At 39.1% G+C, this 17,637-nt stretch overlaps 1 protein-coding gene across 1 annotated transcript; it reads left to right on the top strand.

Moving 5' to 3' along the window:
* Nucleotides 1–2,176: 2,176 nt before the first annotated feature.
* LOC139138793 (uncharacterized) lies at nt 2,177–15,752 on the top strand. The gene is made up of 9 exons (XM_070707325.1): nt 2,177–2,399; nt 4,632–4,865; nt 5,155–5,287; nt 6,629–7,026; nt 7,497–7,720; nt 9,065–9,325; nt 9,803–9,977; nt 12,424–12,569; nt 13,510–15,752. Exons 2-9 carry the CDS (start codon nt 4,692–4,694, stop codon nt 14,129–14,131), a joined length of 2,133 nt encoding a protein of 710 aa, XP_070563426.1. The 5' UTR covers nt 2,177–2,399; nt 4,632–4,691; the 3' UTR covers nt 14,132–15,752.
* Nucleotides 15,753–17,637: the final 1,885 nt, after the last annotated feature.

Below are 17,637 nucleotides of genomic sequence, written 5' to 3'. Positions count from 1 at the left end.
AACATAAGCCGAGGGGGCTAAGGGGATTATACGCACCGGATGTGGCCAGACAAAATCGTAAACTCTCATTTACAACCCCAGATCATTAGAACTGGTTTTGTCTTTGTACAAATACAAATTTCTGACGACTATTTCAAGTAGGCTTAATCTACAGTAAAGTGGCCACGGATGTATATAAACATTTGTAAAAATACATTCAGAACACACAAGACCTTATAAACATTTTTTTTCAAGAACAGATTAATCATCATTATGTGCATCGGGAAAATCCATATATACATGTTTTACTAGTAAACTTAAACAAGAAAAAATGAAAAAAGTAAAAACATTGATGAACACGTAATATCCTCATGTATGTGTGTGTGCGTGTATATAATATATATATATATATATATATATATATATATATATATATATATATATATATTATTTAATACTCTTTTGTTGTTGATTTTGCAAATTAAACCTTTATTGTACTTACGATTTCAATAAAGGCTTACTTTACATTACTTTACAATCTTAGTCTGAAAATCTACTTCTACTTCTGGAGAGTTTTGATTTTCTTACGTAAACTAGCTGCAACACTGCTGCATTGTTTTCATAATTCTATTTCGAAAAATATTAAATTCGGCTCTTTTTCTGGCCTCTTATGAAGTGCTGTTGTACAGCAAGATGTGACTTGCATGATTCCAATGGTAAGCTTATGACTCTACAGTAACACGATTGGAACAGATTTGGGATTAATTGGATGGTGTAGTAATGTCGGTTTAATCTGCAAATGTAAGCTCATCTGCTTTTCTTTCTTTTTTAAGTTATACGCTTGTTTTTATGAGTAATTTGTAATATAGAAACATTGAGCCATGGGGCACCTCACACTTTAAGAAATTCGAAAAAAAGATCCGATTCACCCAAATTAGCCCCAATCGCCTTCAGTGCAACCGTGATTGTATCATTTGACGCGTGCTGTTTCTGTTACATGGTGCAAAACAAGCTTAGAATTCCACGGAATCTGTTGCGAAGTCAAGACTGTCTCCTTGCTCGATGGATACTTGTCGAAATCACTAAGATCACGTGTCAGTGTTGTCAGGCGATTGTGAAAATGCTGGGGTATCGGGATACAAGCAAAGACCCTCTTTACTCCCAAATGTACTCTCTCCATGTTCGCCTTGAAAGAGGCAAGATCACGGAGTAAGGGTAAAGTGAAAGAGCTCAATCATATTAAACCTCAAATTCCAGCAACTTTAACGGAAAACAGTCTTTTACCTTTTCAGCGCTTTTACTCTGTGTTTTGCTTTTTCGAATGTACCCGAAACACATTTTGACAGCTACGGTATGTGCAATGTACATAATTGTTATTGTTGAAAATTAAATTCAAGCTATCAAAATCAAAATTTTGTAACATGTAGAAAGAGTGAGACATAAAGGGTTAACGAGCTTAAGCTTAATGCTGGTCACTTGCAAATGGGTAATTTATATACACGTACTTCACTTTCGTCTAGACCACTACACAACACCAAGAAATCATATGGTGATGGCTGGCGTAAGGTTGTAGACCTTTATTCTATGTATTATAACTGTGGGCAAATTTTCAGGGAATTAAGAATATTACATCGAAGATAAAATAAGAATGTATATAAGTTGAACAATAAACAACAAGCTTATTCTGCAATTCTGCATCAGGGCGGATGTGCACGAACTTTTGTTGGAAAATAGGTCCTGAATTGCGACGAAATGCGTGGAATATTAGCAATCGAATATCTCTTACTATAAAACGATGATTTGGTGGTGACTTAGATCTAATAATACAGCAATCTCGTGCAATCATGAACCTCCATGGTGAAATTGTCTGATGCAAGGTTCTTGCAATCGACCTTGTCACCATTGGGATTCCCCTCAATACCTGCGCGGCAAGAAAGTAGATCCCACCAAAACCTTGTCGCCGCGGTCCCTGCGTGATGCTCTTACAGAAATGTTTTGTGGTATTTAATTTCTTGCCGTCGAATTGACGCTACTTGGGTCTGAAAATGGGCCATTAATACATCATAGTCTACTCGTTCCAAGCTCTATGGTTATTGCAGTACATGTATACCTCTCTCCTTTCTTGTGTACACAGGCGTGTCAAAGGTCAGCGTATCTCATTACAGACACTACGTTTCGTACCCTTGGTGATCATGACAATTCTCTACGTGTATACTCCTGCACTTGCTTGCAATTGTGCAACGTTCTGTCCCTGTTTGGCCTTAAAAGGCGGGGCAGCGAGCACTAAAGACATATGCAGCTGCAATGACGAGGTAGAACTTGAAGACACGTTCCAACGACAAGCCAACGACTTGACGGTGATCAACGACACTCGATAAATTATCGAGCCACAGACGCTGAGACGGCGAAACCGCGCGGAGGTGAGTGTTGTTGCAGTTTTGTAGCCCACAACTTTCCCCGGCGATTTTTGGCTGTGAAGTAAGCCACCTTTCACGGCCACCTAAAACTGTTGTAGAAAGTTACGCGGGCTACGAAAATGCAGCAGGTGAGCTCTGCTCGTTCCATCTCCCAGGCGTAACGTCTCTGAACACAACCTCGTGAACGTTCGCATAGTCATAAAGTTGTAGGTTACAGTACACCATCATGCACAAGGCCTTTCCACAAAACATAATATGGAATACAGCATAACAACTCTTTCAGTTGTAAGGAATTACATTGTAAGAAACACTGTCCATACATTTATGGCAATCTTTGTACTGATTTTAACATGGCCGGTCTTGCTTCGACCTCCATGGTTGATCAATGCCATTGGTATTTTCAATCATGTTCACTCACCGTAGTATTAAAGCGTTATCAACTACGGTGCAGTGGTGCCCGTGGCGCAGCGCGCAAACTGTTTGCCACCTCCATGTTGCAATCCAGCATGGAGGTTAAAAAGACGACAAGTTTCTGTATAGTTAATAAAACATACTTGCATTCATGCAAAGCACCTATGAGTAGCCGGTAGTGACAGGTGTAGATCAACTCAATACCTGTCGCACCTAGTAAATACAATGATTTACGACACAGTTTCTAGACGACCGTCTATGATTACTGCTATAGTATAGTATGCCTTCTTTTATGTTCAATAGCATTGACATACTCTTTATTTGCTTATGAAACGTTGCTTTCCTCCTTGTCAGCAGTTTTGGACGTTTGAGTCAGCAGCTTTTATTTATTCATAATTTGCATATTGAAATCATTCATGTTTTGAACGGACATGTTACTGAAATAATGTATAGCATTTTACCCTTTGTTCAATATTGCAAGACAAAGTTTTGCTCAAACTTTCCTCAACAGAGCTGTCAACCATTCTCTTGACAAATCGAGAATAAAAACCAGGGGTCACCGTGCAAATTTAGGCTCTAGAGAAACAAATAACCGAAGATTTACCGATATTTAAAATTCAAAATGACCACCATCCCTGTGTAATCTCTCTGGAGAAAAATGAAATTTTCGAAATTTGAAAAACCAAGCCAGTGAAAAGTTTTCTTATGTCAAGAGCTTTAAAATGAACCCCCACAAGTGGTATATCAGACAAGAATTGTATTAAAAGTTTGGGAGTCCGAATATCTGTCCCCGAGGCGCATTCTACCTTAATGTGGCAGTCCACAATCACTGGTTCTCACATTATTGGCAGTTGACCATTTATGTGATTTTGGTCCTGCCCCCTGAAAGGGATACAGTTGTCGGAACTGTGCTCAAAGGTCATATGGGACTCATACGACCTATGTAAACACTGTATCCAAGGTACGATGGTGATTGATGAAAGTTAAAACATGTCTGTCATAATCTACATCGTATAATTTAAATGTTGAAGCTATGATGATGAGGTGCATCTAGATATCGTGCACAAAATACATTGTTTGTAAACAAGAAACTCGCACAGCGCAGTTCTGACAACCATTTCCTTTACAGCACTGTAAAAGGGACAATCCGCAATCCCTGGTTCTCACATTAGTTCTTGTTTACTTTAAATATTTACATGCTGCTTGTCCCTTCCATTGAAATTTCGATCAAGTTGGTCCATTTGCTTTGAGATGAAGCTGATAAACAACCCGCCCCTTTAAGAGCTTTCAAACGCATGTTCATACACTTTGGAAGATTCTCCAGGGATTTTTGAAATATTTTTTTCAGGAGTAGAGAGAGAGAGCAAGCATCAGAGTTCTCCACAAGGGGAATTTTAGGGATTGGCCACCCCTCTTTCATTGGAGCAGGCTATTAATATGTCAATGAGTATACAGAAGAATATACTCTCACAACACAGGGATATGCAAATTATGCATCGTTATGTAAATTAGCAACCCGTCTGTTTTTCGAAGCTGTGGAGAACACTGCAGCATATATCTTAATTTTCAGAATTTCACTTGGTGTCACTTTCTGGTCAATTTAATGTGTACATTTTTCTTCAAAGGCTGGGAAGCTCTGTATATTTAAGGAAGTAGTAACATATTGATTTTTTTCACATTTTGACAACTTCTCTCAGAAGATATATTGGTCCAGCCCTAAGTATGATCAAACCTTCTGACAAATAGTATCAATAAATTTAATATCTATTCATGCAGTTCTTTTCCAACAAACCATTTTTTTTCTCTCTCTCTGTCTTTCAACAGAGAGTAAACAAAAATAAGTGCAAAATTTAAAAAAGAGGTTTCAACTGTCGTCTTAGCAAAATGCCAAGAGGGAGAGGGCGCGGTCGAGGGGGACGAGGAAGAGGACGAGGCGGCCATCGGGGACGGGGACGTGGATGGGGAAGAAGGCCTGCGTCTTCAACGGGAGTTCAGCAACCAGATCTTGATTGGGGTGTAGATGCGACACCAAGTCCGGGTGTTGCCCTCGTCAGCAATGTGAGTTACTTTTCTCACTCTTGTCCTTTTTTTGAAATCTTTATTTGAGATAACAAGGTAGATTTTTAGCAGTCAAAAACTGTTTTACGACAGTGACAGGGCTATTTCAAAGTCATGTTGTTTTTAGCCATAAACCACTTTTTCAAGCTGTCCTGATATCTTTTACAGCCAAACCTTATACCAAGTCCCCCAACAACCCAATTGCTAAAATTAATATTTTCCAAAAATGCAGCGGTTCTGTATGTTGAATGAATAACAGCTGAACTTTGACTCCTTACTGTCTCAACAGGATGCCGGATTTCAAGGGCTCTTTGTGGGTGCCAGTACAACAGATCAACACTACGACGCCCAGGAGAAAGACAGAGACGGTTACCTGGCAACCCTGCTAGTGTTAGAGAAAAATGGAGTGGAAGTCCTTCAAGGTTGGTTACAGGTTGTAGAATGTCTCTTTGTGAAAAAAGACATCAATTTCTGAACAATATTTTACAACACTTTTCAAGAAGTCAAGAAGATTCATATTAGCAGTCAGTGCAGGAAACTCTATAAGCAATCACACAAATACTGTGTTAATGATAGTAGAGATGTATACTGCACTTGCATTCTTCGGGAACTATAGTTCCAGAATTGGTTTGGTACGAGATCTTAAAGGCACTTTTTGCAATCCCTGGGATTGCCTTTGTTCTAGTATTTAAGAGAACTATGGAAGTGTGATAGCCTTTTGTTTTACATTGAAACTGTAGTCTAGTACGTAAATTTTCTGATGAGACAATCTGGTGCCAACGCAGGTGATCAATTGAACTCTAACGATCAATCCTGAGGAACTGGCATTATTATAAATTAGAGATTAAAGCCGCACTTTTCAATCCCAGGTTCTCGCATTAGTGGAGTTCTCCTCCCAGTCAAACGCTTGGCCAGTACGATGTTTGATTTCTATAAAATTGATTACACAAACTGATCTCAACCTTTTATCACCTTTGCTAATCCTGCAAACAGAGTGTATGCAAGCTTTTGATTGACGGTCGCTTCAAATCGCCAACGGTCATTGATTCCTCACCACAAACGCTCGAATTTCCTAAAAAATTGTCTTTTAGTCGCGTATCACTTTGAATATAACCACAGAGTTCGATCGCAGCAACTTCGCGCTGACCGCTCGGCAGTCTGTCTGTGTTTTTGCGGCCGGGGAAAACTAAAAAGTGGCATTTTCTGGAGCGTGTGCCCACGTGTTGCCTGTTTTGTGTCCACTTACACAATGAACGCCGCCATACCTTGCGTCCTTTTAAAGGGAGGCTCCGTCTTTAAAGCATGTATACATAATGGGCAGGGGACAACAGCAGACCATTTTTATTGAACATTCTTTATCTTCATTTCATACAAATACACTTGATTTTCTTGCTCCACAAAAAAAATATGTTGAAACACAAAAAAGCATGCAATATGCAGTGCATTTTGACATGATTTTGGTCCATAGAACAAAAAATTTGAAAAGACATCAAGAGTTACAGCTGATATTTAAAGTGTAATATATCTGGTACATGTACTGTAATGAACTTGAAAGCCATAAAATCAAAATTATACACGGTTGCAAAGTTATGTACTGGTAATAATGCAACATTCCATTACTGTGATAACAAGTTAGAAATGCACTTTATTGAAAGGCTGCCCTCTGTGTCAGATGTACATCCAAGAAAATATGTACACCTCTTTGAACTGCATGTTTCCGTCAGTGACAAGTTCATGGCTGACTAATAGTGTACTTAAAACAGGATCCAGAATACGGGCTTTGGCAGCAGCATGGGCCCGCAAAGACCTGGCAGCCGTGAACATGTTCCTGGCACAGCCGGACAGCTTTGGATTGGTTGAGATCCTGAAAGCGCTAACCTTGCTGGACTCCGGCCGAAGGGTGCGCGAGTTTGAGAAGAAAATGCGGCGTCTGGAAATGCAGGGAAAAGTCAAGCGGAAGACGATCGGCAAACTCAAGTCCAACATCGATAACTTGAACGCGGTGAAGCCGAAAGCCGGTTCTGTTAGCGGTGCTGTGGCCAAGCACGTGCAGAAGTGGGTCAGAACACTGACAACTGCGCAGCTTGAGTTCTACGCACTGCACTTTCCCAAGGAGCCTTGGAAACGCCTTGCAGACATGTGTCACTTTCACCCGGAAAAGGTATATTTCATTTTAAAGTGCAAGCACTTAGTCAGCAACATGAAGCCATGGTGTTCATGTTTCTTCCAGTCGTCAAATATTGTATGCGCTTAAGCAGGCTTGACAATCTTATTCCATCATTGTACATGAACAGAAATGATGTGATAGAAGGGAAGCTTTGGTTTGTGTATGTTTGCAGGTTGGTCAGATTTGTTGATTAAAGTGAATCTTTTGGTAATGCAACATTTTTGTTCAAACTTTACAGTACACTTCATACAAATTATCTGTAGCAAAATTGATTACAGCAAATTCAAAAACATTTTGCACTGATAAAGAATAGAATAAAAAAAACAGCTATAAAGAGAACACATTTTGTTGACTTAATTTATCTCCAAAATGTGCATCCATTTAATGCTGAATCGTTTAGGGGTGATCTACAATATTTATTATTTGACAACTGGTTTCTTCACTTTTGTTTTATTCAACTCCAGGATTTCCCCAATTTGCCATGGTTTTTGAGGTACTGCTATGGTGGAGATGCTCCCAATGGATCAATGGTCCAGAGCTGCGGTAATTTGAACAAGGAAAATGTGAATGAGCTGGTTGCAGGCCACGATGTTCCCTACGCACACATCAAAGTCTTCAAAGCCAGTCTGACTGATGAGAGTAAATCCAGAATCGCGTCATATGAAAGAGAACTGGACACCGTGCTCTGGTAAGAACAAAATGATATCCTGTGTTTTGCATGGACTTTGCTTCTGGCAGTCAATTTGTTTTTTTTTAATAACTAATATTGTCACAGACTTACGTCAGAAACGGTGACCTGTATCAGGGGATTTTCTGAACGGAAAGATTGTTGCTTGAGGGCGCTCTAAGGGGGAGCAAAGAGAGCGCCCTCGAGCAACAAATCTTTCAGTCTAGGGAATTTCCTGTCAGCATGCAACATCACTGACAGCACTGAAGTGACATAGGTAAAATATGTTTCAGTGATGCTTTACTGAAAATGGAAGCCTATGCGCTCCCTCTCCCCGATACTGAGCATCTGTGACTTGGGGTGCGTTTGGGCGTACCGTTCTCGTCAGGAGAACATCCGACGAGGGCGAGCTTCCGATGGCTGTTCTTGTTCTTGACGACCAAACGACACAGCCTCGCTTTGGCTGAACTGGGTACAAATGTGATTGTAGTCACGGCAACAGACAACTGTCACGAAGGAGATCCTATTTCTACAGTGGTAGCGCTATATTTTAATCATCGTTCATACATAAGCTTTACCCATTATGTTGAAGACGTTCGTTGTATTTGTACAACAGTTTACTCTCAAAAATTTGCGACAACACTCCACAAAATCAGAAAACATCACATGTTTGAAAAGACCAAACTTGTAATAATAATTCACCTATCTCGACTTGTATCCTGAGAAGTTTTTCATATAATAGCAACATAGCACTAACATTTTCATTTTCGCGCGGCTGGTTTCCGCCATCTTGTTCTCGTCTGCTCCCGGATCAGACCAGGGTTGTGTTCTTCGTTCTCGGAACGAAGATCGGCTATTTCCGGAAATGTAGCGAAGAGAATCGAGCTCGCTCGGCATATCCGAGCGCCGTTCTTGTGTTGAGAACAGTGCGCCCAAACGCACTCTTGGTGTCCGGAAAACCAAGATCAAAAGACAAATGATATATAAAACAAAAATAAATAAAGCTCATCAGACAAGAGTCTTCATTCTGCCAAGATAGATCCATCTAGAAGGAGCAAGCAAAGACGTAAAGAAAAACAAAATCTGTTATCACCAGAATGTTGATATTTCGCTTGACACTGGCCAAATTTAGACTTGCCTCCAGAGGGCGCCCCTTTAATCTTGAACCGTTGGATGTGCTTATGATCTTTGGCAATGTTTGTTGCTAGCTAGTCTCTCATGAAAATCTGGAAAGCTATTTATTTGTAGGTGTTTTTAAATTTCACTCCACCAGCAGTTGATCAATGACAGTTTGCTGCCTCTTGAAAAGAAAAAACTTTTGAACATTACCACATGACCACCGTACCATGTCCAATTTGTACTTAGGTACTATGAAGATCTAGCATGTGAGGCTACTGACCGGGTCATCATGGAGAGACTGGAGAGAGGAGACGCCGTCAGCCTGCCCTACGGCAAGCTCATGGAAAGACTGTTGACCCTCAAGATGCTGAGGGAAAACATCTCCAGCCGGGGCCGTGGTGGGGGAGGGTTTACGACTGGCTCAACAGCCACGGAAGAGTCGTTGAAGAAGGCGCTGTTCTTCGATCAGCTGGTTCCCATAGCTGAAAAGCAACTTCAGAATATCAGGTAAGTGAGATTTTTTTTTAACTTTCAACCCCTTTCATCACTAAATATTTGGTACAACCTTATCGGCAAATTATCGGAAAATTGGACCTCTGAACAAGGAAGTGGTGTAAACTTTTGTACAAATGTGATCACTGTGGTGTGTGAGCGTGGAAAAATATGCTATGCTGTGTTTGTGTCCTCCAGACGAAATGATAAATTCGTGGAGACTATATTAAATTCATCAGAATCTGTTTAAGTTCCCGTGCGAGAGAGTCAAGCTCGTAATTTGGTCATTTTTGCAAACATTCTTTATTGATCTATATAAGCATTACAAAACATCAGTCTTGAGAATGACCCATTGAATGGAAGTGTTGGATATGTAGACAGGATAATATACAGATGAAATTACTTTTGGCATCGAGAGTTGCTTTATAGTACAACAAATGTTAGCTCTCAGGTGTACGAAAGATAAAAATATTTATCTATGTCACTCAACAGTGTTCCGTTGGAGGCTCCGGTAGTTGTTATTGGAGACGCATCGCCATCCATGAATGTGGCCATTCGTACCAGTACAATCATAGCCAGTCTCCTGAGTGCCATCGCCCGTGCCAAGCTGGTATTTTTCCACTCGTTCCTGATGGAGCCACCATTCCTGCCAGAAACCGTCAGCCAGGTAGGTGTACTAATGATATGCTACCTGCTCTCATTGTGCGTGCAGCTGCTTAAAAATCGATAGCTGTACAGCAGTTTTACAAAGGACTTGTCTTCATTCTTTACTTGATCCATGCATTATTCATGTCCTAACAGTGAACTGCAGTGCACTGTACCTATATCTGCATCAGTCAGCTCAGTCTGGTTCAACCCTTTCACCACAATGGTTTGGCCCAAACCTGCAATATCAGTGGTGATTGTGGACCTGTTTACAGGGGAATACGTCGGTTTCGAGTTACTATAAGACTGTGCGGTAATTCAAGGATTTTAAGCTTTCGCCACTAGGGGCGCTCTTCCTTTGACCGGAAGTGAGGGCTACTTTCTGGACTCCGGTCTGCGTACATTGCGATAAACACAGACTCCGTAAACCTAACCTAAGTTTAGTCTACTTTCATCTGCTCTGTTGTCACCGTAAGCGTTTGACTATGCCAAACTTTTACTGCAAAGCCGGCAAACTCAACAAATACCCATGGATGAATAACATGACCTTCGCACGTTTCCCTGATGTTAAGAAAGAGAAACGCCTGAGATCGAAATGGATAAGGATGATACGACGTGAACTTAGCTGGATACCTAACAGTTTCCACATGTTTGTGATCTATTCCGCTCTCAGACTATGCGCCCCATAGACGTGTACATATGCCTGAGAAAAAGTATGTCAGGAAACCAAATGACTATATTTCCTATATAGGCCTATAGGGATTATGCCACCATGTCATCTTCGACGTTCGATTTTACTGTGAAAAGTAGTAAGTTCAAGTTCATCTATCATGTAACCGTCGATCGTTCCATATCATTCTCAAAATTCATACCTGGTACTCAATTTGCTTCAAAATCGCTCGTTTCGTGTGATTTTCTGCCGAATTCGACGGACACATCGCCAAAACATAAGCGTGAGCGACATTGTTCGACCTTATTCGAGGGCGATGATTCTTATAATACTAATCGAAACGGCAACAGTCTCGATGTCGGCGTCTTACCAAAGCATGTAAAACGGGAACTTGCCTCGCTACTCGAAGATCAAGATCATTAAAATGCATTAAAATAAATTTTCACAAACACAAAGTAAGGAAAGAATCTACACTGCGACTGATGTGAAACCACACTCGGGTTTCGAAACGCAAGCGTCAAAGGGCCACTCTATCAACTTTGTCACACCATAGGCCCGGCTGCGTCTCGCCATAAGCTTTCCCCACAAACAAAACATTACGCACAAATTTAAACTTCCCTACAAATATTCGAAACGAAAAAAACGTTTTTATTAACAGAAACAATCAAATAAGAATGTAGGAACACTTATTCAAAACGAATCAAACACAAACTCGACATAAAAAAACTAACATTTTGGATAGTATGGTGGGGAGCCTCTTTCACATGTTTTACATTAGTTTCTAATCCAAGGTCAATGGATTTCTCAGCAAGCTCTACCAACTCAGCCTTTTTAGCTTTGGAAAGGGGAATCTTGCTTGCTTTTAAAAATTCTCGTAGCTCTTTCATGTTCATTTTGCGGACGTCTTCACGCGTGATGTTGCGACTTCCCTCAGCTCCATGACTAAAATGTTAGCCCTCACTTTTGCACAATCTCGAGCGCCCCTTATGCGACCGATGTTAAAAATTTGTGCATTTTCTGACAACTCGAAACCGACGTATTGGGGTGAACAGGTTAAGGTGGATGTGCCACTAAGGACAGTTTTTCCAATACTGAAATTTTCGCAATACACTTCTGATCCGCTGCTCGCATGAACTTCTTTTAAATCCAGTGTAGCAAATGAAGTTTCCAAGGTCTTGTTTTTGTGGGGAAAAAAAAAATGTATGCATGGAGTCATTACAGTGTTATCTGCTGTTTCAAATTTCAAACGTCAGTAGATATGGGTTTATGCTGTTTTTCAGATCCTGAAATCTGCATATTTGCCCCTGATTTGAATTCTTGATTGTAAAAGAATAATCAAAAGTATGGTTGAACAAAGTATGGGCACATGTTTAAAACTTTCAGTTCAGAGTTGCTTACTACTGTAAATCAAAATGTTGTCTGAAATGATTCATGAACTCAATATTAGGCTGTTAAATGGCTATTACCCACCCATCTGCAGACTTTGGTTGAATCCTTATTTGGATTGATCTCAATGCTGAGAAAGAAGGTGGAGGGTGTGCAATAGGTAAAACAGCAGGCATTCCTTTCCCAGTAAATGAAGGACCTCCCCCTGGTAATGGTTGAATTAACCCTTTCACCCCAGTTCCCTGTATACAGGTCCAACTTTACCATAGAAAACAATGGATTTGGGACAAACCATGGTGGTGAAAGGGTTCAAGCTCCCCTGAAAGAGCATAGCACCTCATTATCGCAGTATTCCAAACATGGCAAATTTCAATGTTAGCTTACTTTATCATTCCTCTTCTGCACCACACAGGCTCTGGAATTGGCCATCACTGTCCAGACTGACCACATGACGGCACCGGCCGCTGGGCTCTACGACTTCTATGAGAAGAAGGAAGTTGTGAAAACATTCATAATCGTCACTGACGAAGAAGAAAATACATCCTACAAAGATTACAGGTGAAAAGCTCGGAAATCTGAAATTTACCAATCTTGGTGATTTTAATTGTTAGTGCTTAGTTGAAATGAGATTATGATTCTATTCGGGAAATTATATATGAATGTGCTTTTCCTTGGCGTTCTACTTGAATTCAGATTTACGAGGTTGCTATTTTCCATGATTTGAGGTAGTTTGCGCCTCAAAAATGAAAAGCTTAAACTTTTGCTCAAACTTTCCTCAAGCAAACTTTCAACCATTCTCTTTCAAAATCAAGAATAAAAATCAGGGGTCACCGTGCAAATTTTGGTACTAGAGAAACAAACTGCCAAATATTAACCAGTATTTGAAATTCAAAATGGCCACCATCCCTGTGTTATCTCCTGATATCTCCTGATTTTCACAAAACCAAGGCAGTGACAACTTTTTTTTTACTTCGTAAGCTTCAAAATTAGCCCCAAAAAGTGGTAGGCCAAAAGAATATTGTAAAAGCTTGAGTCTGTATATCTGTCCCCAAGGCACATTCTAACTTCATCATACTATTCTGCTCTGTTGAAAGCTGAACCAGTCAGTCACTCTAACGATACTGCTGAATAGGTTTCAAATTTGTTTATCAAACTGCGAAATGTAGTCATGGTAAATGTTTAAACATATTTCAACCAAGTTGCATGGATAAGTCTATCAGCACGACATCTCAGTTGCATGACTGAGTTGGATCTAGGTACAGTACGCTAATGTGCTGATACACCTTTTCCTAAAAGGCCAAAATATCAGCAATTTTTTTAACAAACTGAATTACCCCGTTTTTCAGTGAAAATTATTGAAGGTTTCCTGACAGGCTAAAAATTACCGAATGAGTATCAAAAACAAATATGGTAAGTTCTAGCCGCAGATGTTAACATATTTTCTCCTGTAAAGGAAATTTTTAAGATTTTTGTGTGTGTTTTCATTGTTTAATCACAGATTCACTCCGCTGTTCAAGAAATACCTTGAGGAGGTGTACCCAGCCAAGCTTGTGTTTGTCTCTTTCCTGCCAAACCAACACAGCCAGGGACAAATGGTGAAAGAGCTGTCGGGCCAAGGCATCGACTGCATGCAGTTTAAGTTAGACTCTGGCAGACCGGACCTGACCAAGCTGGATAACTTGTTGGGGATCTTGTCGGCGGACTCCGCCAGCTTTGTGGAGCAGGTGAAAGTCATGGAAGCCAAGATCAAGGCGGAGAGCGTTACCAAGGCATTCAAGCAGATGGATGTCAGTGATTCTGCAAATTCTGATGAGAAGGAATGCTCCAAGCAGGAGGGCGACGAACAGGTTGCGACAAAAGTGGACACACATAGTGATAGCACTGTTGACAAACAAGATGGGGATAACCAAAACTCCACTGATGACATAGCATGCCTGCAGAGCAACATAACTGACACTTCCGTTACTGAACCTAGCGACAATAAAGGGTGCACTGTGGATGCCAACAAAGTCCCAGAGACAGACACAGATCTGCAGACACCAGACACAACAGACGGTAAAACTGATTCACAGAAGGGAGGCAAGCAAGAGGTTGAGGATGAGGACCCTCCCAAGTTATGAAAATGATAAAACCAGTTTTGGAACAGCTCAGTTTTCGTTATTGAAGAGCTACTACATTGCGTGTTTCACAAACTGTTGGAGACAGAAAGAGCGCCATCAACAGTAATTGTTTTGCCATTATAAATGTTGAGGGCGCTATGGCCATTTCAAAGCAAGCACAGTATTTGGCAACTGCAATTACATTTGTGCAACCCATGTACTTCTAACAACTCCAATTCTACCATGAAATTTAACATTTTTAGAAAAAAAAGAACTATTTCAACATAACTCTTTAATTCTCACAGCAAACGCATTTTAAATTTTTACTTCTCAATCAGTGAGATAGCCATTACAGGGTAGCATTTTTCTAAGTCAAGATTGTCGTCATTTGTATGCCTAGAGTTTTTTATTGAGAAATTTAATGATACATACTTGTAAAACAAGGTCATTTTTAAACATGAAAGCTCAAGTAGAAATTGCCTGTTAGGCTGTATCATACAGGGCCATGTCATTTATTTCTAACTCTTTTAGTTACGCCAACTTGTGAATGCATCAGACTGTGTTTACAGAAAATATTAAACAGCATCAATGCCATCAAGTATGTCGTAGGTTCTGAATTTATCACACATAATCAGTCAAAGTACAGGAGCGTACATTTCTGAAATATTTTGCATTTTTCAATGCGCATTATTCCTTGATACTGATCATGTAGGTTTTATCATGGCCTAATTTTTGTGGGCATTTGGTCTGAAATAAAATATTCCAAACAACATAATGAACCATATGGATCATATAAAACCAATGAAATGTGCAATGTCTGTATGATTTTTAATGATTTGTGATTTAAAGTTTGTGTTCCATCTATAAATTTAATATTAAAATTCTGTACTTGTTTGTACATGTAGTTGTATTTTTGGCCAAAAAAAACTGTTCTGATAACATGGTTTTCAAAAATAGGGTAGGTAGATCGGCAGGTTTTTTTTTTTTTAATATTTTTATTTCTAAATACGCATTTTTCCGGGGTTCACAGCAGTCAAACATTGGCCATAACATTTCCAGAAAATTGTATCATGCATATAAAAGGAAAAAAAACCCATAAAAGACATCCTCGTTCAAGTAAAGATCAAATGCCAAGTAACAAACTTATGATTTTACGGGTTTTTTTCTTTCTTTTTTTTTACTTCGACGTTTACGTAGCTGTAAAAAGTTTAGGGTCAGCAGATAAAAAATAGGATGGGTCGGGTTATCGGAACAGCACAATTATTTTTGTTCGGCCGTAGCTTCCACAATGCATTTCTTGTTCAGAACTTTTTATAGAATTTTATCATAGATTTGTTTTACATTACAGATATATGCTATCACTCATACAGTCTATTAAATTGTTTTGAAATTTGCATAGAGATCTATTAATATATTTTTTGTGTCATAGACATATTCTATCACTCAAATAGTCTACTAGTTTTTGTGGTAATTATGAAACTTTAAAACTATAGTAATAGATTTTTTATACAACAACAATTTTACTTGTAAAGGTTTTAATACTTAGTATACATATTAATGTCATATAATTTTCCATACAATGTACTCCATACGCAATCGAAATTGTTTCTAATATCTAAATAAAATGCACAAAAAGCCCTGTAATTTTTTTGTGTATTTGTTGTTCATTTAAGGGGTGTTGCATTTTTAACCAAAAACAACTTTTTTCAAAGCAATACTTCTCATCAAAGATGACGTGAAAATCTCATACTGTGAATGAAATTGTGTAAACAAGGTGATTTGGATCAGAATACCTAGGCTGTGTTATGTGCAACACCACCTTAAGTTAGTATATGCCTTAAAAGTGAAAGACTTAAAATTTTGCTCGAATTTTCATCAAGGAAACTTTCAACGTTCTCTTTCAAAATCAAGAATAAAAATCTGGTACGTGTCAACGAGCAAATTTTGATACTAAAGAAAGGGTCACCAAACATGGACATTTATCTGACTTCGGAGATTTAAAATGGCGGCCATCCCTGTGTTAACTCTATGGGGAAATGAAATTTTTTTATTTTCAAAAAAGGAGTGATAACGTTATTTACTCAAACAGCTCGAAAATGAGGCCAAACGCCGGAGAGGCAGACCTAAAAACTTTCTAAAAATGTGAGAGAATATCTGTCGTCGGCTAGATAGATTGTATCATAAACTTATCGTGGATAAAATGTCAAATTGAAGAGCGTTTGCGATAAAAACAACATTTAATGTTTGTTCGTTTCTATTCGAATACAGATATAAGAATGTGTCTCGGGTACAACAAATATTGTGACTCTTAAACTTTAACAATTCTTTTCTGTTCTACCACTAGTGGGAGCCAAAATTTTTACCGTCTTAGTTTTTTGGAAATCGAAAATTTTATTTTTCTCCAAAGAGTTAACACAGGGATGGTGGCCATTCTTAATTCAAAATATCGGTAAATCTTGGGTAATTTATTTGTCTAGTACCAAACTTGCAACGGCGAACCCTGGTTTTTATTCCCGATTTTGGACGAATATGGCTGAAAGATTCTGAGAGTCCTTTAGGGAAGTTTGAGCAAAGGTTTAAGTCTTTCACATTCGAGGTGAATACTGCCTTAAGCAACATTTATCATTCTAACGTATTTGGTAATGTCTTTTGCGAAGCCAGCAAAATCAAAGGAGCAACGTTTTGGTGGCAGGTTGTTTATCAACTTTATCTTAAAGTAAATTGACCAACTTGATAAATATTTCAACGGAAAACAAAAGGCAAACAAAACATGAATATCAAATATCAACAAGGACCAATGCGAGAACCTGGGATTGAGAACTGCCTCAGCTATTTTAAGGTAGAATGCGTCTCGGGGACAGAAATTCGGACTTTCAAACTTTTACAATTCTTTTCTTATCTACCACTTGTGGGAGCTCATTTTAAAACTCTTGGTATAAGAGCCATTTTCACCGTCTTAGTTTTCCGAAAATCGAAAATTTATTTTGTCGCCATAGAGTTAACACAGGGATGGCGGCCATTTTGAATTTCAAATATCGATAAATCTTGGGTTGTTTGATTCTCTAGTTCTAAAATTTGCACGGTGACCCCCGATTTTTATTCTTGATTTTAAAAGAGATTGATATGGAGAGTCCTTTAGAAAAGTTGAGCAAAAGTTTAAGTCTTTCACTTTCGAGGCGCATACGACCTTAACTAGGGCATGTTAGAGTCGAAGGGGCCTAATCAAATTTTAGTCTGCCCTAGAATTCACAACAACGTTACAAATTTTACACAATGCAAGCCTCATCGTAATTCGATATACTCTTGGGAGAAGTGTGTTCGTTATTGAACAAAAATTATGAGAATATTATGAAAAGTTACTGTAACAGCCATCATCCCTCGAAATACACGCCCATAATATCATGATTATATATTATATGTCGAAATAGTTGGTAAAGAATGCCCGTTTTGTTACACGGACAAGTGAGTCACGAATTCAGGGTTTCAGTCACCTAATTGTATCCAGTCAGAATCAATATAATTCTGCC

Source organism: Ptychodera flava, chromosome 8 (genome assembly GCF_041260155.1).
Source record: "Ptychodera flava strain L36383 chromosome 8, AS_Pfla_20210202, whole genome shotgun sequence".
NCBI lineage: Eukaryota > Metazoa > Hemichordata > Enteropneusta > Ptychoderidae > Ptychodera > Ptychodera flava.
This window is presented reverse-complemented; position numbering and strand designations above follow the sequence as displayed.

What these genes read in the sequence shown, in the direction of transcription:
- LOC139138793 (XM_070707325.1), top strand. Translation starts at nt 4,692, where the DNA reads ATGCCAAGAGGGAGAGGGCGCGGTCGAGGGGGACGAGGAAGAGGACGA. An exon ending in GTGTTGCCCTCGTCAGCAAT is followed by an intron (nt 4,866 to 5,154) that starts GTGAGTTACTTT and finishes CTGTCTCAACAG; the next exon opens with GATGCCGGATTTCAAGGGCT. An exon ending in GAACTGGACACCGTGCTCTG is followed by an intron (nt 7,721 to 9,064) that starts GTAAGAACAAAA and finishes ATTTGTACTTAG; the next exon opens with GTACTATGAAGATCTAGCAT.